Genomic DNA, 23,713 nt, shown 5'->3' with positions numbered 1-23,713 from the left:
GGGACGGGGCGGGGCAGGATGGGGGCAGGGCAGGATGGGGGCAGGGCGGGGCGGGACGGGGCGGGGCAGGGCAGGATGGGGGCAGGGCAGGATGGGGGCGGGGCAGGGCGGAGCGGGACGGGGCAGGGCAGGGGGGGCGGGGCGGGGCGGGGCGGGACGGGGCAGGGCAGGATGGGGGCAGGGCGGGGCGGGACGGGGCGGGGCGGGGCAGGGCAGGATGGGGGCAGGATGGGGGCGGGGCAGGATGGGGGCAGGGCGGGGCGGGGGGCGGGGCAGGATGGGGGCGGGGCAGGATGGGGGCAGGGCGGGGCGGGGGGACGGGGCAGGATGGGGGCGGGGCAGGATGGGGGCAGGGCGGGGCGGGACGGGACGGGGCGGGGCAGGTGAGACCGCGCCCGGGGCGGCGCTGGAGCCGCTCAGGGTGACGCGTCCGTGCGCCCAGGGCCCCGGGGCGGTGGTGCCGCCCAGCAGGGAGCAGGAGCTGATCGGCATCATCGTGGGCCTGGCGAGCGGCCTGGCGCTGCTGCTGCTCATCATGACGCTGGCCCTGGTGGCCACCAGCAGGAGGTAGGAGCCCCCCCGCTCGGCCCCCCCGCCCGCCCTCGGCGCCAGCCCCTCGCTCACCCCCCGCTCTCCCCGCCCGCAGCCACCGCCGCAAGCTGAAGGCCATGACAGCGCTGAAGGCGGCGTCCACGCTGGTGGCCCACGCGGCCCAGCAGGGCCCGGCCATCCCCGGGACAAACAAGTACAACGCTGAGGGGTGAGCATGGGCCCCGCCGGCCACAGGGAGCGCGCCCCAGAGCCGCCCGCGCTGGGGGCTGGGCTGCAGCCCGGCAGGGGGGTACCGGGGGGCAGGGCCTTGGAGGAGGGGTGGTGAGCCCAGCTCTGGGCCCGCCAGAGGCTGCTGGGAAGCAGAGAGGGGGCGGCCGTGCCAGGGAGCGGCTGGATGTTTCTGGGCCCCAGGCTGCCGCTCCCCATGTGCTGCACCCGACGGCCACCGAGGGCAAAAGCTCCTTAGGTGGCCTCTGGCCCATGTGCCACCCAGCTGCAGGCACTGGCCCACTTCCCAGTGCAGCAGGGGTAGTGCGCCTTGCTGCCGTGGCTGTGCCAACTGTTGCTGTGGTGATTGTGGCTGTGCCGTGGCTGTGCCAACTGTTGCTGTGGTGATTGTGGCTGTGCTGGCTGCTGCTGTGATGTTTGTGGCTGTTGCTGTGGAGACTGTGGCTGTACCGGCTGTTGCTGTGGAGATTGTGGCTGTGCAATGGCTGTGCGGGCTGTTGCTGTGGTGATTGAGGCTGTGCTGGCTGTTGCTGTGGTGATCGTGGCTGTGCCGCCTGTTGCTGTGGTACTTGTGGCTATGCCATGGCTGTGCCGGCTGTTGCTGTGGTGATCGTGGCTGTGCCGGCTGTTGCTGTGCTGGCTGTTGCTGTGGTGATCGTGGCTGTGCCGGCTGCTGCTGTGGTGATCGTGGCTGTGCCGGCTGTTGCTGTGGTGATCGTGGCTGTGCCGGCTGTTGCTGTGCTGGCTGCTGCTGTGGTGATCGTGGCTGTGCCGGCTGTTGCTGCGGTGATCGTGGCTGTGCCGGCTGTTGCTGTGCTGGCTGTTGCTGTGGTGATCGTGGCTGTGCCGGCTGCTGCTGTGGTGATCGTGGCTGTGCCGGCTGTTGCTGTGGTGATCGTGGCTGTGCCGGCTGTTGCTGTGGTGATCGTGGCTGTGCCGGCTGTTGCTGTGCTGGCTGCTGCTGTGGTGATCGTGGCTGTGCCGGCTGTTGCTGCGGTGATCGTGGCTGTGCCGGCTGTTGCTGTGCTGGCTGTTGCTGTGGTGATCGTGGCTGTGCCGGCTGCTGCTGTGGTGATCGTGGCTGTGCCGGCTGTTGCTGTGGTGATCGTGGCTGTGCCGGCTGTTGCTGTGCTGGCTGCTGCTGTGGTGATCGTGGCTGTGCCGGCTGTTGCTGCGGTGATCGTGGCTGTGCCGGCTGTTGCTGCGGTGATTGTGGCTGTGCCGGCTGTTGCTGTGCTAGCTGTTGCTGTGGTGATCGTGGCTGTGCCGTGGCTGTGCCGCCTGTTGCTGTGGTACTTGTGGCTATGCCGTGGCTGTGCCGGCTGTTGCTGTGGTGATCGTGGCTGTGCCGGCTGTTGCTGTGGTGATCGTGGCTGTGCCGGCTGTTGCTGTGGTGATCGTGGCTGTGGTGATTTGCTGTGCTGTTGCGTTGCTCACCTGGCTGTTCTCTCCCCAGGGCCAACCCAGTGCTCAATCTCACCCTGGACACGCCCACGGACCTGGGCTTTGAGGAGGACTCCGACGCCGCTAGGTGGGCCAGGCACCAGCCCTTAGGGGGTTGGGCTGTGGTGCCCCAGACCCCAGGGGGACAAGCCAGGGCAACCCAGCTGGGCTCTCGGTGTCCCCTCCCCACCCTGGGGGTCCCTGGCTAACCTGTGCTGCTCCCTCCTGCAGCGTGAACTCGCTGGACGAGAACAGCGTGGAGAGCTCCGCGGAGGGCGGCCCCGGGCCCCGGGGGCTGCAGGTGAGCGAGCGGCCCCTGTGCCCACGGGATGCCCCCGCCCGATTGGCACGCGCCCCCCAGCAGCCCCGGCTCTGCTGCACCCCAGTGCCCGGCTGCAGGGTGGGCTGCTCCCAGGCTTTCATGCTCGGGCAGGTTCCTGGCTGGGCGGCCGTCACTGGGGGCTTGCCGGGCGTCTGGGGCGGTGGGGGTGGAAGGCCAGGGACAGCAGCTTGGGTGTGGGAGGCAGCCATGCTGGGGTAGCCCTGGGGGAGAGCACGTGCGGGCCCTTGGCTCCTGGCTCCCCACGGCTGGGTCATTGCTAGGGCCGTGGGGCAGGCCGTGGGGCGGGCACAGAGCTGTCCCATGGGCACTGCCTGTCACTCTCCTCCCCCAGCTGGGCCAGGAGGCGGCTCCAGCGCAGCCGGGCAGCTGGGAGGAACCCCTGACGGCCGCCCTGCAGGCCCACCACACCGACCCGGCCCGGCGACCCGGAGACCCCAACCAGACAGTCCTCACCTTCAGCAACCCCTGCCTGGACACCACAGACCTGTGAGCGCCCGGCCGGCGCGGGGCAGGACAGCCCTGGGGCAGCAGGACTCCAGACGCTCACGGCCCTGCCAATAAACCTGCCCACGTGCGGGCAACCAGACCTGGACCGAGTCCCTCAGCCGCACCGACCCCTCGCTGGCGTGGCCGGCAGCTCTGAGCCGGGCTGGGGGCCATGCGGGGCGGGGCCGAGTGCAGCACGGGCTGGGCGTGTGCAGCTACCCCTAGGGACAGTGCCCAGGTGGCAGTGTGGGGGACAAGGCAAAGGCCAGGGACTGCGGCCTGCTGCACCTGGTCCAGCCTCCTCCTAGGCTGCGATGCCGCAGGGAGGGACTGGGGTAGGGGGCAGGCCCTTCTCTCTGCACTTGGCCCAGGGGCTGGGGCGCAGCCTGGTACCCAGCCCAGGCCTGCATGGCTCCCGCTGGCTGGTGCCATGGCCCCCTGCCCTCAGACACGGCAGCTCACGCCCTCGTGTTCCCTTCCCCAACCCCTGGGCTGCCACGTGCACGGGGCGGGGGTGGTGCACGCTGTGACAGGGCCTGCAGTGTACAAAGGGATGCACATGGGTGGTGCATGGGGGCGGGTGCACGCTATGGCAGGGCCTGTGGTGCACAAGGGATACACACGGGCGGGTGCCGTGCACTAAGGGCTGGGCAGTGGGGTGCACGCTATGGTGGGGCCTGTGGTGCACAAGGGATACACATGGGCGGGGGCACGGAGAGGAAGGTGCACGCTATGGTGGGGCCTGTGGTGCACAAGGGATACACACGGGCGGGTGCACGGAGAGGAAGGTGCACGCTATGGTGGGGCCTGTGGTGCACAAGGGATACACATGGGCGGGGGCACGGAGAGGAAGGTGCACGCTATGGCGGGGCCTGTGGTGCACAAGGGATACACACGGGCGGGTGCACGGAGAGGAAGGTGCACGCTGTGGCGGGGCCTGTGGTGCACAAGGGATACACATGGGCGGGTGCACGGAGAGGAAGGTGCACGCTGTGGCGGGGCCTGTGGTGCACAAGGGATACACATGGGCGGGGGCACGGAGAGGAAGGTGCACGCTATGGCGGGGCCTGTGGTGCACAAGGGATACACATGGGCGGGTGCACGGAGAGGAAGGTGCACGCTGTGGCGGGGCCTGTGGTGCACAAGGGATACACATGGGCGGGTGCACGGAGAGGAAGGTGCACACTGTGGCAGGGCCTGTGGTGCACAAGGGATACACATGGGCGGGGGCACGGAGAGGAAGGTGCACGCTATGGCGGGGCCTGTGGTGCACAAGGGATACACACGGGCGGGTGCACGGAGAGGAAGGTGCACGCTGTGGCGGGGCCTGTGGTGCACAAGGGATACACACGGGCGGGGGCACGGAGAGGAAGGAGCACGCTGTGGCGGGGCCTGTGGTGCACAAGGGATACACACGGGCGGGGGCACGGAGAGGAAGGTGCACGCTGCGGCAGGACCTGCCGTGCACTGAGGCCTGGCCAGGGGATGCCCACAGGCCCGAGGCACTTGCAGACCTGGTTGATTTCCTGTGCCAAGGGCACCCAAGACAGCATCAGCCCAGCGACCTCTGGCTCTGTGCCGCGCCCCAGAGAGCCTCGGAGGGTGAGGCGACCCCAGCCAGGCTCTGCAGCCGGGGCCGCTGCCCAACCCCCATGGGAAGGAAGCCCCCCACAGCAAGTTTTCCAGGTTTTATTACCCAACATCCAAGTTCACAAGTTTTACCAAAACAAGGAGAAAGAAGAAAATGGCACATTCCCGGTGCCCGGCCCAGGCCTGTGGCCGATGGCTGCGGCAGAGCAGCGCCCCAGGAGCGGGGCCATGGCTCCAGTCAGCGCCTCAGGACCAGCAGGCAGCTTGTGGGGACCCCTCCCGGGAGCAGACGTGCCCCCTGCTAGCCAGGTGCCAGTCGCTGCCCTGTCCCCATGGCTGCAAGGCACTCGGGGCTCTGCTCACAGCGGGGCACAGGGCAGGCCCGGGGCTGGGGGCCAGAGCACACTCTGGGCTGGCTGAGGGAGCACGGAGCTGGTGCCCTTGGCAGCAGCCTTTTAACAGGAGTCAAGAGCTCCCCCCTCCCTTCCAGACCCCTGGGGCTGCCACTGGACACGAGATGAGCAGCACCAGGCCGTGGCAAAGACTGGAGGCAGAGGGCAGTGAGTGGGACCTGGGGGGCAGAGTCAGGGGCAGCTGGCTGGAGAGCAGGGCGGGGGGCAGCTGGCTGGAGAGCAGGGGGGTACAGCTGGCTGGAGAGCAGGGGGGGCAGCTGGCTGGAGAGGTGCTGGAGAGGGGCTGGAGAGCAGGGGGGTACAGCTGGCTGGAGAGCAGGGGGGACAGCTGGCTGGAGAGCAGGGGGGGCAGCTGGCTGGCGAGTGGGAGGGGCAGCTGGCTGGCGGCGGGGGGGCAGCTGGCTGGCGAGTGGGGGGGCAGCTGGCTGGCGAGTGGGGCAGGTGGCTGGAGAGCGGGGGGGCAGCTGGCTGGAGAGCGGGGCAGGTGGCTGGAGAGCGGGGAGGCAGCTGGCTGGAGAGCGGGGGGGGCAGGTGGCTGGTAAGTGGGGGGGGGGGCAGCTGTCTGGGGCATTTGCTTGTGTCCAGCGGCTTGGCCATCTGTCCACGCGCCCCGTGCTCTGCCGCCCTGGGGCCACGCCGGGCCTGCCCCCGCACTCGGGTCAGGGCGTGCACCAGCAGCCAGGCAGCCCCGCAGACACTGCCCCAGCGGCTGGGCCCTGTGGGGGCGAGTCTGGGGAGGGGGCCCTTTGGGGTCACACCTTGCCCAGCCACCTGGGCCAATGCTTCAGCCAATGGGAGCCAGAGTCTGCCTCTCTCCAGCCAATTGGCACCTTTCTGTGGGGAGCCACTGCATCCTCATCGGCCAATCAGCTCCCTGTGAACCCTGTGCACTGACTGGCTGAAAGGCTGTATGTCAAGTGTGATCCCTGTGTGGTGATTGGCTGTCTCCGGGGCGGGCTGGGTGCCCCCCCCAGTGCTGCCAGGCCCAGGTGGGCTGTTTGCATGAGACACACCCACCACCGGGGCAGGGGCGGGCCAGGGCATCCTGCAGGCCGATTGGCTGGGGAGTCGCATGATTGACACTTCGTTCCATCGCTACCATTTGGTTTGCAGCATGGCCTGGGAGGTGCAGACGTGGGCACCTGGGCACGGCCGGGAGCTAGGTAGAGCCCCCGACCCCCTGCCCCTTCGGCTGGCGGGGGCACACCCAGTGCCCTGGCGCGGCCCCCCAGGTCCACAGGGATCAAGCGGGGGCTGCCCTTGCTCACGCCCCCCCGGCAGGGCCTGATGGCTCAGCGGGGGAGGGCACCCAGGCACAGCCGCCGCCCACCCCCCAGCCCGTCCTGGCGGGGGCAGTGCCCTGCAGCCAAGCCCCTCTCCGGTGGGGAGCCGGCTCGGGGCTCTGGTCCTCACCATCCAGGGCTTCGGCTCCCTCGGCAGCGTGGCTCCACCGTGTTGCCGGGCGAGGCCATGCGGCCGGTGCGGGTGCAGGCACGGGGAGGGCTCGACACAGGAGCCACCGGCAGGCTCTGACCCCAGCCCCGGCCCCACTGCAGTGTGGGGTGAATGTCTGGAGCAGCAGCGAACGGGGCTGCCCCAGCTCCAGCCAGGACACATCATAGGAGCTGTGGCTCCTGGCCATGCCCAGCAGGGCCCAGCCTGCCAGCTGGTTCCCAAAGGCAACCCACAAGGGCCCCCCGGGACGGCTGGAGAGAGGACAGGACAGGACAGATGCACAAAAGGGTCTGGCTCCTCAGGCTGGCGGGCGATCGCAGCTCGGGGGAAACGGTGCCGGGCGAGTCCTTTACAAAGCCAGAAAATCAAACACGGTTCCATAACCCCCCAACCCCTGTGAAAAGTGCCCACGACCCCCTTTGGTGTGCGAAAAACACGGAGCTCGTGGGGCCCGGCCGCGCCCCCACGCCGGGACACGCCCCACTGGGACCCACCAGCACAGCACACCCATACGAGGACATACTCATGCAGGGACCTGCCAGCACGCCCGCGCCGGGACATGTCCAGACATGCTGAGACATGCTCTGCTGGGACCCAACCACGCCAGGACATGCCCACGCCGGGACCTGCCAGCACACCCATGCCAGGACATGCCCACGCCAGGACCTGCCAGCACACCCGCGCCAGGACATGTCCAGACATGCTGAGACATGCTCTGCTGGGACCCAACCACGCCAGGACATGCCCACGCCGGGACCTGCCAGCACACCCACACCAGGACACGCCCACGCCGGGACCTGCCAGCACACCCATGCCAGGACATGCCCACGCCGGGACCTGCCAGCACACCCACACCAGGACACGCCCACACTGGGACCCACCAGCACACCCACACCAGGACATGCCCACGCCGGGACCCACCAGCACGCCCACACCAGGACACGCCCACACTGGGACCCACCAGCACGCCCACACCAGGACACGCCCACACTGGGACCCACCAGCACGCCCATGCACAGACACAGGGCTGCCCAGACCATTACCAAAGGGGCAGGTTTGTGGCCAGACCGACACGGCGCTCTTGCCCTGTGGAACCCCCTCGTGCCCAGGGCTGGGGAGCAAGCACATGGTCAGAACCAGCTCAGATTCCAGGGCCTGACTGTCAGGTCACTGCTGAGGACAAACGCCAAGGCACCTCCCCACTGGACCCCGCCCCCCCCCCCCCATGCCTCCCCACCCCGCAGCACGCCCCCTGTGTGCCTCCCCACCCCCCTGTGCCTCCCCGCCCCCCCCAGCATGCCCCTCAGGCACCTGCCGGCCCCTGGGCCCCTGCCCTCCGGCACGCCCACTGGGCCCCTCCCTGCCCCCCAGCCTTCCCCCCACGGTGCCTGTGGAGCAGGCGGTGGTGGCCAGTGGCGGGGCGGGGGGGGGAAGCCAGGGAGGCTGCATAGCTGTTGAAGCTACAGCAGGGATTCAGCAAGCGGCAGTACCTGCCCCCAGGCTCCGGCGTGGGGGGGCCAGGGCCACTCAGGGACGAGGGAGGCCGAACCATCCCGGGACTCCCCCCAGGGCCCGGTCCGTCCCCCGGGGGCCTGGCACAGTGGCACTTGGCTCGGCAAGGGCACAGGCTGGCAGGAAGCTGGCACCTCCTGGGAACGCACAAGGGCCACGGGAGTGTCAGGCCCCGGTGGGGCGCTGCCAGGAGCCCCCCTGCAGGGCCCTGGGGAAAGGCAGGTGCTGCCCCCCGACACATGTCCAAGGGCTGCCCTGCAACACCCCCCCGTGACCCTGCCCCAGGGGTCCAGACACTGCCCAGCAGGAGGGGAGCTGCATAGGCTGCACCCCTGCCCCACCGTGGGCTATATCCAGCCACTGGCTCCCTGGCCGTGGGAGGAGACGTTGTGGGGGCGCAGGGCAGGCACCCAGCTCAGGGGTCTCTGGCCAGCGCCTGGGCTGGGCGGGCCGGGGGCTGAGAAGCCAGGCGGGGGGCTGTCCCCCCCAGCCCGCGGGGCGCGGCGGCCTCACTCCGCGGCGGGGCCGGCCCGGGAGCAGCAGCGGGGCCGGCGCAGGTTCTCCAGCAGCGCCCGGAACATGCTGGGCTGGCGCTTGGCTTCCCCCTTGACGGAGCTGGCCCGGGTGCTCTGCGGCGTCATCACTGTCTGCCGCCCGTGCTCCTCGATCTGCTTCTCCAGGTGCTTCTGGATGGCCATGCCCAGCACCTCCACCTCCATGGTGGCGCCGTACACCTCCCACGTCATCCCCTTCTCGTCCCAGCTCACCTCCCGGATGGGCTCGGGGGGCTCCTCCTGCGCCCCCTTCACCCGCACCTCGGGGTAGGAGGCCTGGGGAGACTTGGCCATCGGCGTCATGGGCCCCGTGGCCACCGACCGGGTCTCCACCGGGATGGACACCTGCATCTCCGCATCCTTCCTGGCAGGCTTCAGCCCCGGGCCAGGGCTCTTCAGCGGGCCCCGGCTGTGGAAGGTGAAGGCCGGGGCCCCGTCCGGGGGGTTGATGGGGCTGACGGCCACGGAGACCAGCGACACGCGGCTGCCGGCCTGCGTCCCGGCGTCCTGCGTCCCGGCGTCCTGCGTCCCGGCGTCCTGCGGGGGCGGAGTCAGCTCGAACGAGTAGGTCTTGGAGAGCAGCTCCGCAGTCCGGCCTTCCCGCGCAGCCTCCTCGCCAGGCTCCGGCGCGCTCTGCTGCTCCGGGGCTGGGCTCTGGGGCGGGCCGGACCCCTCTCCGGCCTCAGCTGGAGCCGCCCGGCTCTGCCCAGGCTTGCCCTGGCCTTTGAGACTGGGAGCGGCAGTGGGGGCCTCGGGCAGGGCTCCCGCACGCCGGGCCGCACTGGCTGGCTGGCTGGAGCCAGGGGCGGGGGGACCCGTCTCCTTGGCTCGTCCCAGCGGGCTCTGTCCTGCATCCGCCCTCGTTCCCAGGCCCGGCGCAGCTCCCGCTCCTGGTGCGCCGCCGGCGGGTTCTTTGGTGCCTTCCGGAGAAGGAAGTGCCGGGTCCCCTTTGACCCCTGCCCCTGGGGCAGCCGGGGATCCCAGCTGGGCCTCGGGCTCTGCCAGCAACGCAGGGGCCTTCCCTCCAGCGTCTGCGGGGCGCGCGCCCACGCCGCCAGGGGGCAAAGGCGCTGCCCCAGGGGCTCCCCTGTTCCCACAGGACAGGTCCCGCTCGGTGGCCCCGGGCTGCTCTTGGCTTCGCTCCTGTGGGCACGTGGGAGGCACCGGACCCTGCTCAGGACTGAGCACGGCGGCTCCGGCACCGTCTGGCTCGGGGCCCGTGTGGGCGGGTTCGAGAAACACCACGTGTTTGAGAGGTGCAGGCGCGTTCCCCGGGTCCTTGCTGCGCCCCTTGAGGCACGGCTCCGGCAGCAGGCGCGGACACGGTGCCCCAGCGCTGGCCACGGCCGGGCCCTCCCCCACTGGAGAGCCCGGGGGGGCGATGGAGCCATCGGGCAGCACCAACGGGCCCGGGCTCTGCTCACCATTCTGTCCTGAGCAGCTCACAGGCACCGGCTCTTCCCCCTTCTCCACCGGCCCCGCTCCGGCGGCCTGCTCCGCCTCGGCCCGCCCGCCGGGCCCTGGCTCCAGTGCGGCCGGCTGGGCCACGGCAGGGGCCTCGGCTCCGCTCTCTGCGCTGCCTCGGCCGCCGGGCTCCATGCTGCAGCGGTTCCGCATGGCCAGCGCGCCGGCCCCGCAGTGGGGCTTCGCGAGGCAGCTGCTGGGCTGCTGGCGGCAGGGGGAACAGGCGTCCTCGGCCACCGTCTCCTGGGCCAGCTGCGGCAGGCTCCCCGGCTCCTCAGCACTGCCCATGCCTCGGCCGGGGCTCGTCCATGCTACTGCCCTGCCGGCGCCGTCTGCAACAGAGAACCGGGGTTACGCTGCAGCGCCGGGCCTGGCCCGCGCCGCACCAGCCAGCCGCCCCCTCCCCCGCTCCGTACCGGCCCGGCCGCCCCCTCCCCCGCGCCCTACCGGCCCGGCCGCCCCCTCCCCCGCGCCTTACCGGCCCGGCCGCCCCCTCCCCCGCGCCCTTCCGGCCCGGCCGCCCCCTCCCCCGCGCCCTACCGGCCCGGCCGCCCCCTCCCCCGCGCCCTACCGGCCCCTCCCCCGCGCCCTACCGCCCCCTCCCCCGCGCCCTACCGGCCCGGCCGCCCCCTCCCCCGCGCCCTACCGGCCCGGCCGCCCCCTCCCCCGCGCCCTACCGGCCCGGCCGCCCCCTCCCCTGCGCCCTTCCGGCCCGGCCGCCCCCTCCCCCGCGCCCTACCGGCCCGGCCGCCCCCTCCCCCGCGCCCTACCGGCCCGGCCGCCCCCTCCCCCGCGCCCTACCGGCCCGGCCGCCCCCTCCCCCGCGCCCTACCGGCCCGGCCGCCCCCTCCCCCGCGCCCTACCGGCCCGGCCGCCCCCCCTCCCATTCCCTCCCCGGCCGCCCTCCAAAGGCAGCCGGCCCTGGGGCGCTGGTCCCCGCTAGAGAAGCAGGAGCCGCCCGTACCCAGCCAGGCCTGCACTCTGCTCCGGACAGACGGAAGAGGCAGGAGGGTGGCGGGGGAGCGTCCCCGTGGCGGAGCTCTGGCTGGCTGGGACCCCTGGGCCAACCCATGGGACCCACGGCGGCTGAGCCGAGGCCTCAGCGGCTGCCTAGGCAGCCAGAGCCCGGCCCGAGAGCCGGTGAGCGCAGCCAACAGGGGCGGCCCTAGACGAGCCCCCAGCGATCGGCGCCCCCCCAAACCCTCGTTTGGCGACCGCCTAGTTCGCCTCTATGGACGGGCCGCCCTGACCCAATGCTCTCCCAGCTCCGGGCGGCACAGTGCCCGGCCATGCTGCTGCAGCCCCCGCCGGATTGGCACCGGCAAACTGGGCGCACGCCTGTGCCAACGCACTGCCCTAGAGCCGCTGGGCGGAGCCAGGGCCCGGGACCCGAGTGTGGGCCAGCACCGAACGGCATGCGCCGGCCCCCCCGCCACCCAGGCCACACCTGCCCCGAGGGGGGGGGGATGGGTTATAACCTCTCCCCTGTGTGGGGGGGGCTGGGGGGCACAGGGAACACTGGGGTGTCTGAGGGGGAGTGGGGGATGGGTTATCACCTCTCCCCTGTGTAAGGGGGGGCTGGGGGGCACAGAGAGCACTGGGGTGTGTGAGGGGAGGTGGGGGATGGGTTAGAACCTCTCCCCTGTGTGAGGGGGGGCTGGGGGGCACAGGGAGCACTGGGGTGTGTGAGGGGAGGTGGGGGATGGGTTATAACCTCTCCCCTGTGTAAGGGGGACTGGGGGGCACAGAGAGCACTGGGGTGTCTGAGGGGAGGGGGGGATGGGTTAGAACCTCTCCCCTGTGTGAGGGGGGCTGGGGGGCACAGGGAGCACTGGGGTGAGTGAGGGGAGGTGGGGGATGGGTTATAACCTCTCCCCTGTGTAAGGGGGGGCTGGGGAGCACAGGGAGCACTGGGGTGTCTGAGGGGAGGTGGGGGATGGGTTATAACCTCTCCCCTGTGTAAGGGGGGGCTGGGGAGCACTGGGGTGTCTGAGGGGAGGTGGGGGATGGGTTATAACCTCTCCCCTGTGTAAGGGGGGGCTGGGGAGCACAGGGAGCACTGGGGTGTCTGAGGGGAGGTGGGGGATGGGTTATAACCTCTCCCCTGTGTAAGGGGGGGCTGGGGAGCACAGGGAGCACTGGGGTGTCTGAGGGGAGGTGGGGGATGGGTTATAACCTCTCCCCTGTGTAAGGGGGGGCTGGGGAGCACAGGGAGCACTGGGGTGTCTGAGGGGAGGTGGGGGATGGGTTATAACCTCTCCCCTGTGTAAGGGGGGCTGGGGGGCACAGGGAGCACTGGGGTGTCTGAGGGGAGGGGGGGATGGGTTAGAACCTCTCCCCTGTGTGAGGGGGGCTGGGGGGCACAGGGAGCACTGGGGTGTCTGAGGGGAGGTGGGGGATGGGTTAGAACCTCTCCCCTGTGTAAGGGGGGGCTGGGGAGCACAGGGAGCACTGGGGTGTCTGAGGGGAGGGGGGATGGGTTATAACCTCTCCCCTGTGTAAGGGGGGCTGGGGGGCACAGGGAACACTGGGGTGTCTGAGAGGAGGTGGGGGATGGGTTATAACCTCTCCCCTGTGTAAGGGGGGGCTGGGGGGCACAGGGAGCACTGGGGTGTCTGAGGGGAGGGGGGATGGGTTAGAACCTCTCCCCTGTGTAAGGGGGGCTGGGGGGCACAGGGAGCACTGGGGTGTGTGAGGGGAGGTGGGGGATGGGTTATAACCTCTCCCCTGTGTAAGGGGGGCTGGGGGGCACAGGGAGCACTGGGGTGTGTGAGGGGAGGTGGGGGATGGGTTATAACCTCTCCCCTGTGTAAGGGGGGCTGGGGGGCACAGGGAGCACTGGGGTGTGTGAGGGGAGGTGGGGGATGGGTTATAACCTCTCCCCTGTGTAAGGGGGGCTGGGGGGCACAGGGAGCACTGGGGTGTGTGAGGGGAGGTGGGGGATGGGTTATAACCTCTCCCCTGTGTAAGGGGGGCTGGGGGGCACAGAGAGCACTGGGGTGTCTGAGGGGAGGGGGGATGGGTTAGAACCTCTCCCCTGTGTGAGGGGGGCTGGAGGGGGGCACAGAGAGCACTGGGGTGTCTGAGGGGAGGGGGGGATGGGTTAGAACCTCTCCCCTGTGTGAGGGGGGCTGGGGGGCACAGGGAGCACTGGGGTGTCTGAGGGGAGGGGGGGATGGGTTATAACCTCTCCCCTGTGTGAGGGGGGCTGGGGGGCACAGGGAGCACTGGGGTGTCTGAGGGGAGGGGGGGATGGGTTAGAACCTCTCCCCTGTGTGAGGGGGGGCTGGGGGGCACAGGGAGCACTGGGGTGTCTGAGGGGAGGGGGGGATGGGTTATAACCTCTCCCCTGTGTGAGGGGGGCTGGGGGGCACAGGGAGCACTGGGGTGTCTGAGGGGAGGTGGGGGATGGGTTAGAACCTCTCCCCTGTGTGAGGGGGGCTGGGGGGCACAGGGAGCACTGGGCTGTCGGAGGGGGTAGCTCATGTGACTCCCTGCTGTCCAGAGCTGAGATGCTCGGGGTGGCTGGCTTGGTGCTGTACGGGGAGGACCCGGAGTCGGGCTGAGAGTGGCCCTGGCTCTAAGCCATCCGCCCTGGGCCCCCAGGAACCCCACCATACTACAGCAGGGACGCTGCTCCCGGTTTTCGCCCGGACAGTCTGGTATTTGTGGCCCTGCCCGGTAAAAATCCCAGAAACTCCCAGACTTTTCTTTCGTTTTTTTCTGCTCAACCAATGTTTTTCCCCACCACATTCAGGATTTTTTGTGAAATTCTCTGGCAACCCTACCGGGGGCAGCAGGTGGGGGAGGCGGAGGGACGTCTGGGCGGCGGGTAGCGCAGAAAGCGGGTGATTTGGAGCTGCTCTGCAGCTGGGGCGAGACAGCCCCGACCCCAGGCCAGGCCAAGGTGGCAAATGGGTCCTGCAGGCTGCCCCCAAGTCTGGGGTCTGACCCCCCCCCCCCCCCGTGCAGCCCAGCAGCGAAGCCCGTCCCCGCCGTGCGTCCCTGCTCTCACCTGCCGCCCCGGCCCCGCCCGAGCCCCTGCTAACCGCCGTCCTGCCGGGGCCTACCTCCAGCCAGCCCCCCTCCCCAGCCAGCCGGGTCACTGTGATGGCGCGTGGGGGGCCCCCGACCCTGCACCCCTGTCCCCAGCCAGTAGAACGGGGAGGTTTATTGCTTCTCAGAGATACAGCCCGGCCTGGGCTCCATGAGGACATAGGGGTCGGGGCCGGCGGGGTGCTCAGGCCCCTGAACCCCAGCACTCAGCTCAGTCTGTTCTCTTCACGTTTGCCCAGGCAAGACTAAACAGAAACCCCAGCCACTGGCCCCTGCCCCCCAGGCAGCTCCGCCTCCCGCACTGTCCTGCTCCCAGGGCCAAGGGGAATCTTTAGCACCTGGACCCCAGGAGGGGGACTCCGACACACTCCCCCAGGGAGTCCTGCCTGCCCTCCCCCCATGCAGAGAGAGCTGCAAAGGGGGAAACTGAGGCACACCCCCCCACACTGCAGCACACGGGGCTATTCAGTGCCAGCACCCCCCTTCTCGCCTGCTCCAGGGGCCAACGCACCCCCACAAGCCAGCGGATTTACACCAGGTACTGATGTGGCCCCACACCCCAAAATCCCCCAACGAGCAGGCCGGTCTCTGTGCCTCTGAGCAACTTCCGCAGGCCAGGCTAGGCCAGCAGGCCCTGGCTCCCCACCGTGCCACGCGGCTCCTCTGGGCTTCCAGGCGCACGCTGAGGGGGATGGGGGCTGGCGGGCACAGAGCTGTGCTGCACTGCCCAAGGTGCCATGCGGGGAGGGGAGGGCGGAGGCTTTGAACCCCTGGATTTCCCACTCGAGGCTGCTTAAAGCCGAGGCCCTGGCTTCAGAGGCAGCTCTTAACCGCCATGGGGTCTGGGCTGCCTGCAGCCCTGCCTTGGGGCGGGGAGCTGGTTATAGACCGGAGGCAGGGGGTTACGAACAAGGGCCGGGCAGTGCCCTCGTAGGCAGATCCTCGGGTCAGCAGGAAAGCATGGCCGGCTCCTTGGGAGCCTTGTGCAAGGAGCCCTGTGCGGCTGGGACTGGCGTGGGGACCAGGCCTGCTCCACGTACAAAGGTTCTTGAATCGAAGGGGAGCAGGGAGGTGGCAAAGTTTGCAGCTGATACAAAGTGACTCCAAAGAGCTGAGTCCAGAGCGGACTGCAAAGAGCTGCACAGGGACCTCACTGGGCAGCACCAGGCAGGGGGAGGCCAGGCGTAAGTGCAAAGTGGTGCCCACGCGAAAATCGAATGCCACCTGGGGAATGCATGGATGAGGGACACGCAGTGCCGTGGGGGGGGCATGCACTGCAGTGTGTGTGTGGATGGGGGACACGCAGTGCCGTGGGGGGGCATGCACTGCAGTGTGTGTGTGGATGGGGGACACGCAGTGCCGTGGGGGGGCATGCACTGCAGTGTGTGTGTGGATGGGGGACACGCAGTGCCGTGGGGGGGCATGCACTGCAGTGTGTGCGTGTATGGGGGACACGCAGTGCCGTGGGGGGGCATGCACTGCAGTGTGTGCGTGGATGGGGGACACGCAGTGCCGTGGGGGGGCCTGCACTGCAGTGTGTGCGTGGATGGGGGACACGCAGTGCCGTGGGAGGGGGCATGCACTGCAGTGTGCGCGTGATGCGGGACACGCAGTGCCGTGGGAGGGGGCATGCACTGCAGTGTGTGCGTGGATGGGGGACACACAGTGCCGTGGGGGGGGCATGCACTGCAGTGTGTGCGTGGATGGGGGACACGCAGTGCCGTGGGGGGGGCATGTACTGCAGTGTGTGCGTGGATGGGGGACACGCAGTGCCGTGGGGGGGGCATGTACTGCAGTGTGTGTGTGGATGGGGGACACGCAGTGCCGTGGGGGGGCATGTACTGCAGTGTGTGTGTGGATGGGGGACACGCAGTGCCGTGGGGGGGGGCATGTACTGCAGTGTGTGTGTGGATGGGGTGACACGCAGTGCCATGGGGGGGCATGCACTGCAGTGTGTGTGTGGATGGGGGGACACGCAGTGCCGTGGGGGGGCATGCACTGCAGTGTGTGCGTGGATGGGGGACACGCAGTGCCGTGGGGGGGCATGCACTGCAGTGTGTGTGTGGATGGGGGACACGCAGTGCCGTGGGGGGGGCATGCACTGCAGTGTGTGCGTGGATGGGGGACACGCAGTGTCGTGGGGGGGGCATGCACTGCAGTGTGTGCGTGGATGGGGGACACGCAGTGCCGTGGGGGGGCATGCACTGCAGTGTGTGCGTGGATGGGGGACACGCAGTGCCGTGGGGGGGCATGCACTGCAGTGTGTGTGTGGATGGGGGACACGCAGTGCCGTGGGGGGGCATGCACTGCAGTGTGTGCGTGGATGGGGCGACACGCAGTGCCGTGGGGGGGCATGCACTGCAGTGTGTGCGTGGATGGGGGACACGCAGTGCCGTGGGCGGGCATGCACTGCAGTGTGTGCGTGGATGGGGGGACACGCAGTGCCGTGGGGGGGCATGTACTGCAGTGTGTGCGTGGATGGGGGACACGCAGTGCCGTGGGGGGGCATGCACTGCAGTGTGTGTGTGGATGGGGGACACGCAGTGCCGTGGGGGGGCATGCACTGCAGTGTGTGTGTGGATGGGGGACACGCAGTGCCGTGGGGGGGCATGCACTGCAGTGTGTGCGTGGATGGGGGACACGCAGTGCCGTGGGGGGACATGCACTGCAGTGTGTGCGTGGATGGGGGATACGCAGTGCCGTGGGGGGGCATGCACTGCAGTGTGTGCGTGGATGGGGGACACGCAGTGCCGTGGGGGGGCATGCACTGCAGTGTGTGTGTGGATGGGGGACACGCAGTGCCGTGGGGGGGCATGCACTGCAGTGTGTGTGTGGATGGGGGACACGCAGTGCCGTGGGGGGGCATGCACTGCAGTGTATGCGTGGATGGGGGACACGCAGTGCCGTGGGCGGGCATGCACTGCAGTGTGTGCGTGGATGGGGGACACGCAGTGCCGTGGGGGGGGCATGCACTGCAGTGTGTGCGTGGATGGGGGACACGCAGTGCCGTGGGCGGGCATGCACTGCAGTGTGTGCGTGGATGGGGGACACGCAGTGCCGTGGGGGGGGGCATGCACTGCAGTGTGTGCGTGGATGGGGGACACGCAGTGCCGTGGGGGGGCATGCACTGCAGTGTGTGCGTGGATGGGGGACACGCAGTGCCGTGGGCGGGCATGCACTGCAGTGTGTGTGTGGATGGGGGACACGCAGTGCCGTGGGGGGGCATGCACTGCAGTGTGTGCGTAGATGGGGCGACATGCACTGCCGTATCCATGGATGGGGTGACATGCAGTGCCGTGAGGGGGGCATGGCTGGGGCAGGGGCGGGTGGCAGGTATAGGACTCTGCACTGAGCCTCTGTAAGCTCTGTTCTGGCAGGGGGCTGGGTCAGGGCAGGGAGCATGGGGGCCAGGGGACCAGGTACAGCACTCTGGGGCAGGGAGACGTGGAGTCGGGCTGGCAGGGCTGGTGGGTATAGGGACCTGGGACGGGAGGCAGATTTGGAGGCAGATATGGGGTCCGGGTAAAGGGGTCTGAGTTGGGGGGCGGGCATGGGGCTGGGTCGGAGGTGCAGGGGCAGGCAGAGATCTGAGTTGGGGGGCGGGCGTGGGGCTGGGTCGGGGGTGCAGGGGCAGGCAGGGATCTGAGTTGGGGGGCGAGCGTGGGGCTGGGTCGGGGGTGCAGGGGCATGCAGGGATCTGAGTTGGGGGGCGGGCGTGGGGTTGGGTCAGGGGTGCAGGGGCAGGCAGGGATCTGAGTTGGGGGCGGGCGTGGGGCTGGGTCGGGGGTGCAGGGGCAGGCAGGGATCTGAGTTGGGGGGCGGGCGTGGGGCTGGGTCAGGGGTGCAGGGGCAAGCAGGGATCTGAGTTGGGGGGCGGGCGTGGGGCTGGGTCGGGGGTGCAGGGGCAGGCAGGGATCTGAGTTGGGGGCGGGCGTGGGGCTGGGTCGGGGGTGCAGGGGCAGGCAGGGATCTGAGTTGGGGGCGGGCGTGGGGCTGGGTCGGGGGTGCAGGGGCAGGCAGGGATCTGAGTTGGGGGCGGGCGTGGGGCTGGCTCGGGGGTGCAGGGGCAGGCAGGGATCTGAGTTGGGGGGCGGGCGTGGGGCTGGGTCGGGGGTGCAGGGGCATGCAGGGATCTGAGTTGGGGGGCGGGCGTGGGGCTGGGTCGGGGGTGCAGGGGCAGGCAGGGATCTGAGTTGGGGGGCGGGCGTGGGGCTGGGTCGGGGGTGCAGGGGCATGCAGGGATCTGAGTTGGGGGGCGGGCGTGGGGCTGGGTCGGGGGTGCAGGGGCAGGCAGGGATCTGAGTTGGGGGGCGGGCGTGGGGCTGGGTCGGGGGTGCAGGGGCATGCAGGGATCTGAGTTGGGGGGCGGGCGTGGGGCTGGGTCGGGGGTGCAGGGGCAGGCAGGGATCTGAGTTGGGGGGCGGGCGTGGGGCTGGGTCGGGGGTGCAGGGGCAGGCAGGGATCTGAGTTGGGGGCGGGCGTGGGGCTGGGTCGGGGGTGCAGGGGCAGGCAGGGATCTGAGTTGGGGGGCGGGCGTGGGGCTGGGTCGGGGGTGCAGGGGCAGGCAGGGATCTGAGTTGGGGGGCGGGCGTGGGGCTGGGTCGGGGGTTGGGGGTGCAGGGGCAGGCAGGGATCTGAGTTGGGGGGCGGGCGTGGGGCTGGGTCGGGGGTGCAGGGGCAGGCAGGGATCTGAGTTGGGGGGCGGGCGTGGGGCTGGGTCAGGGGTGCAGGGGCAGGCAGGGATCTGAGTTGGGGGGCGGGCGTGGGGCTGGGTCAGGGGTTGGGGGTGCAGGGGCAGGCAGGGATCTGAGTTGGGGGGCGGGCGTGGGGCTGGGTCGGGGGTTGGGGGTGCAGGGATCTGAGTTGGGGGGCGGGCGTGGGGCTGGGTCAGGGGTTGGGGGTGCAGGGATCTGAGTTGGGGGGCGGGCGTGGGGCTGGGTCAGGGGTTGGGGGTGCAGGGATCTGAGTTGGGGGGCGGGCGTGGGGCTGGGTCGGGGGTGCAGGGATCTGAGTTGGGGGGCGGGCGTGGGGCTGGGTTGGGGGTGCAGGGATCTGAGTTGGGGGGCGGGCGTGGGGCTGGGTCAGGGGTTGGGGGTGCAGGGGCAGGCAGGGATCTGAGTTGCCCCTCGACGTTCGGCTGCACCTTCACCCCCCAACTGCCGGCTGCTGCCGTCTGGCTCCCTGTCGCCCCGAGGCTGTAACCCCTGCTGGGAACTCCCGGCCGCGCCATCCCGCCAGGCCGCTCCTCGCCCACTGACCCGGCGCCAGAGCAGACCCAGCCCCGCTCTGCAGCGCGGGCCTGGCCTCCTCTTACGCCAGCACTTTGGCCCAGCATGGGCTTGGGCTGGGCATGGGCATGGGCTGGGGCATGGGCTGGGCATGGGCTGGGCTTGGGCTGGGCTTGGGCTTGGCATGGGCTGGGCTTGGGCTGGGCATGGGCTGGGCTTGGGCATAGGCTGGGCTTGGGCTTGGGCATGGGCTGGGCATGGGCTGGGCATGGGCTGGGCTTGGGCATGGGCTGGGCATAGGCTGGGCTTGGGCATAGGCTGGGCATGGGCTGGGCATAGGCTGGGCTTGGGCATAGGCTGGGCTTGGGCTGGGCTTGGCATGGGCTGGGCTTGGCATGGGCTGGGCATGGGCTGGGCTTGGGCTGCTGCCTCCGCCGGCCAGAGGAGCCGCCCAGCGTGGTGCCGCTGGTAGAAGCCCCGGCCCGGCCGGCACAGGCTGATCCCCGCACTGCGCACCCCACGGCAGGGCACAACCACGGCGGCGGCACAGCCCCGAGCTCACAGCCGGGGCGGGTCTGGGGCACTGGGCTGGCCTCGCGCCTGGGTCCCTGTGTCCCCTCCCGGAGCCAGGGTCCTTCGCCCAGCCGGCCGCCCTCCGGGAGCTGCCTCCCACCCCTCCAGCCCCGGAGCTGCGCCACACGCCGGGCGCAGCCTCCCCGCGGGGCTGTCAGACAGCTGCGGGCCCCCAGTGCCAGCGGTGGCGGCTGTGTCACGCACAGCTGGAGTCCTCCCACGGGAGCGCCGGCTGCCTCTCCCAGCACTGAGGAGCTACGAATGCATGGCGCCCTGCATGGGGAAAAGGACAGGGGAGGGGGCAGCACGAGGGGGGGGGAGGGGGCAGGTCAGGTGAGGAGGCAGCCACGAGACGCCCTATAACACGATGCCCAGCCCGGGGGGGGGGCGCGATCCCTGCTCCCCGTGCCAGCCCGCTCTGGGCAGTGCCCGCTGTGCCACACAGGCAGCGGTGGCCACGTTTGTGGGGCTTGGGGCAGCTTCCAGCTCAGACCCTGGCTCCTGCTGCCTGCACCCAGGAGCCGTGCGGGCAGCCAGGCCCTGCTCTAAGGTGCTGCCCGGCGACTGTGCCAGCCTTGCTGCTGAATGCGAGGGCACAACAGGGTGCGCCGGGATGGCCTGTGCCGGGGGCCACGTCCGTCCGGCTGCGCGGGGGTCACCCGGCTCCGACAAGACACTGCCTCTCCCGCCCAGCGCCATGCAGAACTTACCCCTGTGCAAGCAGGACCCTGCCCCCGAGCGGCCTGTCCCCCGGGGGCTGTGACACCTGCGGAGTGGTGGGTGGGGGCGCAGGGAATCCGCCTGCCAGCGGCCGTGGGGACAGGCCCCCCGGAAAGCTGTTCCCAGAGGGGCAAGCGCTGGTGGGAGACAGCAGGACCGGCGGAGCGTCATGCTCGCCCCTAGGGCCGGGGCCTGCGGCGCTCCTTCGGCACCGGGCAGATCCGCACCAACGGCAGCTCCGGCCCCGCCCTCCGCAGGGCAGAGCCGGCCGCAGCGCCCAGCTCCCTGGTCCCCTGCCCGCGGGACAGGCCGGTTCCGTCCCTCGGCGGTGACCGTCTGCCAGGGTCAGACACCCCAGGGCAGGTTGCAGCCGCTTTGCTGGGGCCCCCACAGGCCAGGCTGGGCGGTTCTGGGGCTCCGGGTCCTCTCCAGGGCCAGGCTGCCGGGGGAGAGGGATGGGCCCAGCACAGACCAGTGGCTACGCTGGAGCGGCAGCACCCGGTGCCACGTGAGCCTGGCACCGTCCCGGCTCAGGCCCAGCAGCCCCCTGGACTGGGAGCTCCTCCGCACAGGGACCTGCTGCCCCACGGCCCTTTCCGGGCCCCCTCCCAGCGATGCCAAGGGGCCTTACAGGCAGCAGATTTCAGCAGCCCCAGCTGGTGGAACAGCCCGTCCCCCGTCCCAGGCCCCGAGCCCCCCACGCTCTGTTGCCAGGGGCCGCCTGAGTGTCCTTCGGAGCAGCCCCAAGGCTGCTCTAACGCGCTGCCCAGGCAGCAGGCCCCAGCCCCGCCTGCAACGCCAGGGATGCCAAGTGCTGCCCCGCCGCCCGGGCTCAGGATCAGGCCCCTCCCCGGCGTGCTCCCTGCCCGGGGCTGAGCAGGGACGGGCATTCAGCTTCCCCTGGGGCGGGGCCCAGCCACGTGGGCAAAGCGGCCGCCCGCAGAGCCCAGCGTGGGCCGCTGGAAGGGGGCACAGTGGGACGGGACGTGCCCCAGCCAGCAGGGTCTGGCTTGGCTCAGTGGCCCCCACCCAGGGGCCCGACCGCCCCTCTCTGCACAGCCCCGCACCCAGCAGCCCCTGGCCCCAGGCTGGCCGTGGAGCGGGTGGAAGGGCTGAGCCACGGGGCCTGGCACTGCCCAGCTCGGGCCGTGGGGCTGCTGAAGCGCTCGCCAGGGACAGCCTGCCAGGTAGGCGGGACCCCCCGGGGGAGGAATCTGGGTTCAGCCACGTCCCCCCCGGCTCGGAGCAGCCCCCTGCAGGCAGGGCAGCAATAGGCGGGGGCGGCGGGGAACACGGGGCAGGAATCAGACCGCGCATCGCCGGCGCCCCCGCGCTGGGACTGGACCCGACTCCGGAGCACGCGCCTGCCCGTGTAGACACGACCCCCCCCCCCCGTGCGGGCTCTGCCCCGCCACCGGTCCCCCGGCTCGGCGCCCCGCGCCCGGCTCTCACCTGCGGGAGCCCGGCCGCTCCGGCTCGGGAGACGCGCCCCGCACCGCCGCTCCAGGCGCTGCCGGCGAGTGCGGCTGGGAGCATGCGTGAGGAGGCGGCTGGGCTGCGGGAGAGGAGGCGGCGCCGGCGCCCAGCGAGCGGCCCCGGGGCGGGCGGGCAGGGCAGCTGCGCTGGGGCTGCGGCGCCCGGGGGTGGCGGACGGAGGCAGGGGCCGGGCTCCCGGGGCAGCGAGAGGGCCCCATGGCACGTGGGGTGGGGCTGCGCCGCGCAGCGAGCCGGGCCCCCTGCCCTGGCCCTGCCCCTGGGGGCTCTGGGGCGGGAGTTGGGGATGCCGGGCCCCCTGCCCTGGCCCTGCCCCTGGGGGCTCTGGGGCGGGAGTTGGGGATGCCGGGCCCCCTGCCCTGGCCCTGCCCCTGGGGGCTCTGGGGCGGGAGTTGGGGATGCCGGGCCCCCTGCCCTGGCCCTGCCCCTGGGGGCTCTGGGGCGGGAGTTGGGGATGCCGGGCCCCCTGCCCTGGCCCTGCCCCTGGGGGCTCTGGGGCGGGAGTTGGGGATGCCGGGCCCCCTGCCCTGGCCCTGCCCCTGGGGGCTCTGGGGCGGGAGTTGGGGATGCCGGGCCCCCTGCCCTGGCCCTGCCCCTGGGGGCTCTGGGGCCGGGAGTTGGGGATGCCGGGCCCCCTGCCCTGGCCCTGCCCCTGGGGGCTCTGGGGCGGGAGTTGGGGATGCCGGGCCCCCTGCCCTGGCCCTGCCCCTGGGGGCTCTGGGGCGGGAGTTGGGGATGCCGGGCCCCCTGCCCTGGCCCTGCCCCTGGGGGCTCTGGGGCGGGAGTTGGGGATGCCGGGCCCCCTGCCCTGGCCCTGCCCCTGGGGGCTCTGGGGCGGGAGTTGGGGATGCCGGGCCCCCTGCCCTGGCCCTGCCCCTGGGGGCTCTGGGGCGGGAGTTGGGGATGCCGGGCCCCCTGCCCTGGCCCTGCCCCTGGGGGCTACGGGGCGGGAGTTGGGGATGCCGGGCCCCCTGCCCTGGCCCTGCCCCTGGGGGCTCTGGGGCGGGAGTTGGGGATGCCGGGCCCCCTGCCCTGGCCCTGCCCCTGGGGCTCTGGGGCGGGAGTTGGGGATGCCGGGCCCCCTGCCCTGGCCCTGCCCCTGGGGGCTCTGGGGGCGGGAGTTGGGGATGCCGGGCCCCCTGCCCTGGCCCTGCCCCTGGGGGCTCTGGGGGCGGGAGTTGGGGATGCCGGGCCCCCTGCCCTGGCCCTGCCCCTGGGGGCTCTGGGGCGGGAGTTGGGGATGCCGGGGCCCCTGCCCTGGCCCTGCCCCTGGGGGCTCTGGGGCGGGAGTTGGGGATGCCGGGCCCCCTGCCCTGGCCCTGCCCCTGGGGGCTCTGGGCCGGGAGTTGGGGATGCCGGGCCCCCTGCCCTGGCCCTGCCCCTGGGGGCTCTGGGGCGGGAGTTGGGGATGCCGGGCCCCCTGCCCTGGCCCTGCCCCTGGGGGCTCTGGGGGCGGGAGTTGGGGATGCCGGGCCCCCTGCCCTGGCCCTGCCCCTGGGGGCTCTGGGGCGGGAGTTGGGGATGCCGGGCCCCCTGCCCCTGCCCTGCCCCTGGGGGCTCTGGGGGCGGGAGTTGGGGATGCCGGGCCCCCTGCCCTGGCCC

General features: G+C 71.3%; 2 protein-coding genes across 3 annotated transcripts in view; one reads left to right on the top strand and one right to left on the bottom strand.

The window, feature by feature from the left end:
- Window positions 1-3,152, top strand: part of CDHR2 (cadherin related family member 2) — a 28,124-nt gene extending 24,972 nt beyond the window's left edge. For both annotated transcript variants that reach the window (XM_075900708.2, XM_075900707.2), the window contains exons 28-32: window positions 443-567; window positions 647-760; window positions 2,237-2,311; window positions 2,455-2,524; window positions 2,898-3,152. In XM_075900708.2, coding sequence (XP_075756823.2) covers window positions 443-567; window positions 647-760; window positions 2,237-2,311; window positions 2,455-2,524; window positions 2,898-3,056 — 543 coding nt within the window. In that variant the 3' untranslated portion in view covers window positions 3,057-3,152. The remainder of the gene's footprint in view (window positions 1-442; window positions 568-646; window positions 761-2,236; window positions 2,312-2,454; window positions 2,525-2,897) is intronic.
- Window positions 3,153-3,291: 139 nt separating this feature from the next.
- On the bottom strand, window positions 3,292-22,355 carry GPRIN1 (G protein regulated inducer of neurite outgrowth 1). The gene is made up of 2 exons (XM_075900709.2): window positions 22,070-22,355; window positions 3,292-10,372 (listed from the first exon to the last, which is right to left on the bottom strand). Exon 2 carries the CDS (start codon window positions 10,326-10,328, stop codon window positions 8,532-8,534), a length of 1,797 nt encoding a protein of 598 aa, XP_075756824.2. The 5' UTR covers window positions 10,329-10,372; window positions 22,070-22,355; the 3' UTR covers window positions 3,292-8,531.
- Window positions 22,356-23,713: the final 1,358 nt, after the last annotated feature.

Source organism: Pelodiscus sinensis, chromosome 16, assembly GCF_052426305.1.
Source record: "Pelodiscus sinensis isolate ZL-2025 chromosome 16, ASM5242630v1, whole genome shotgun sequence".
Classification (NCBI taxonomy): Eukaryota; Metazoa; Chordata; order Testudines; family Trionychidae; genus Pelodiscus; species Pelodiscus sinensis.
This window is presented reverse-complemented; position numbering and strand designations above follow the sequence as displayed.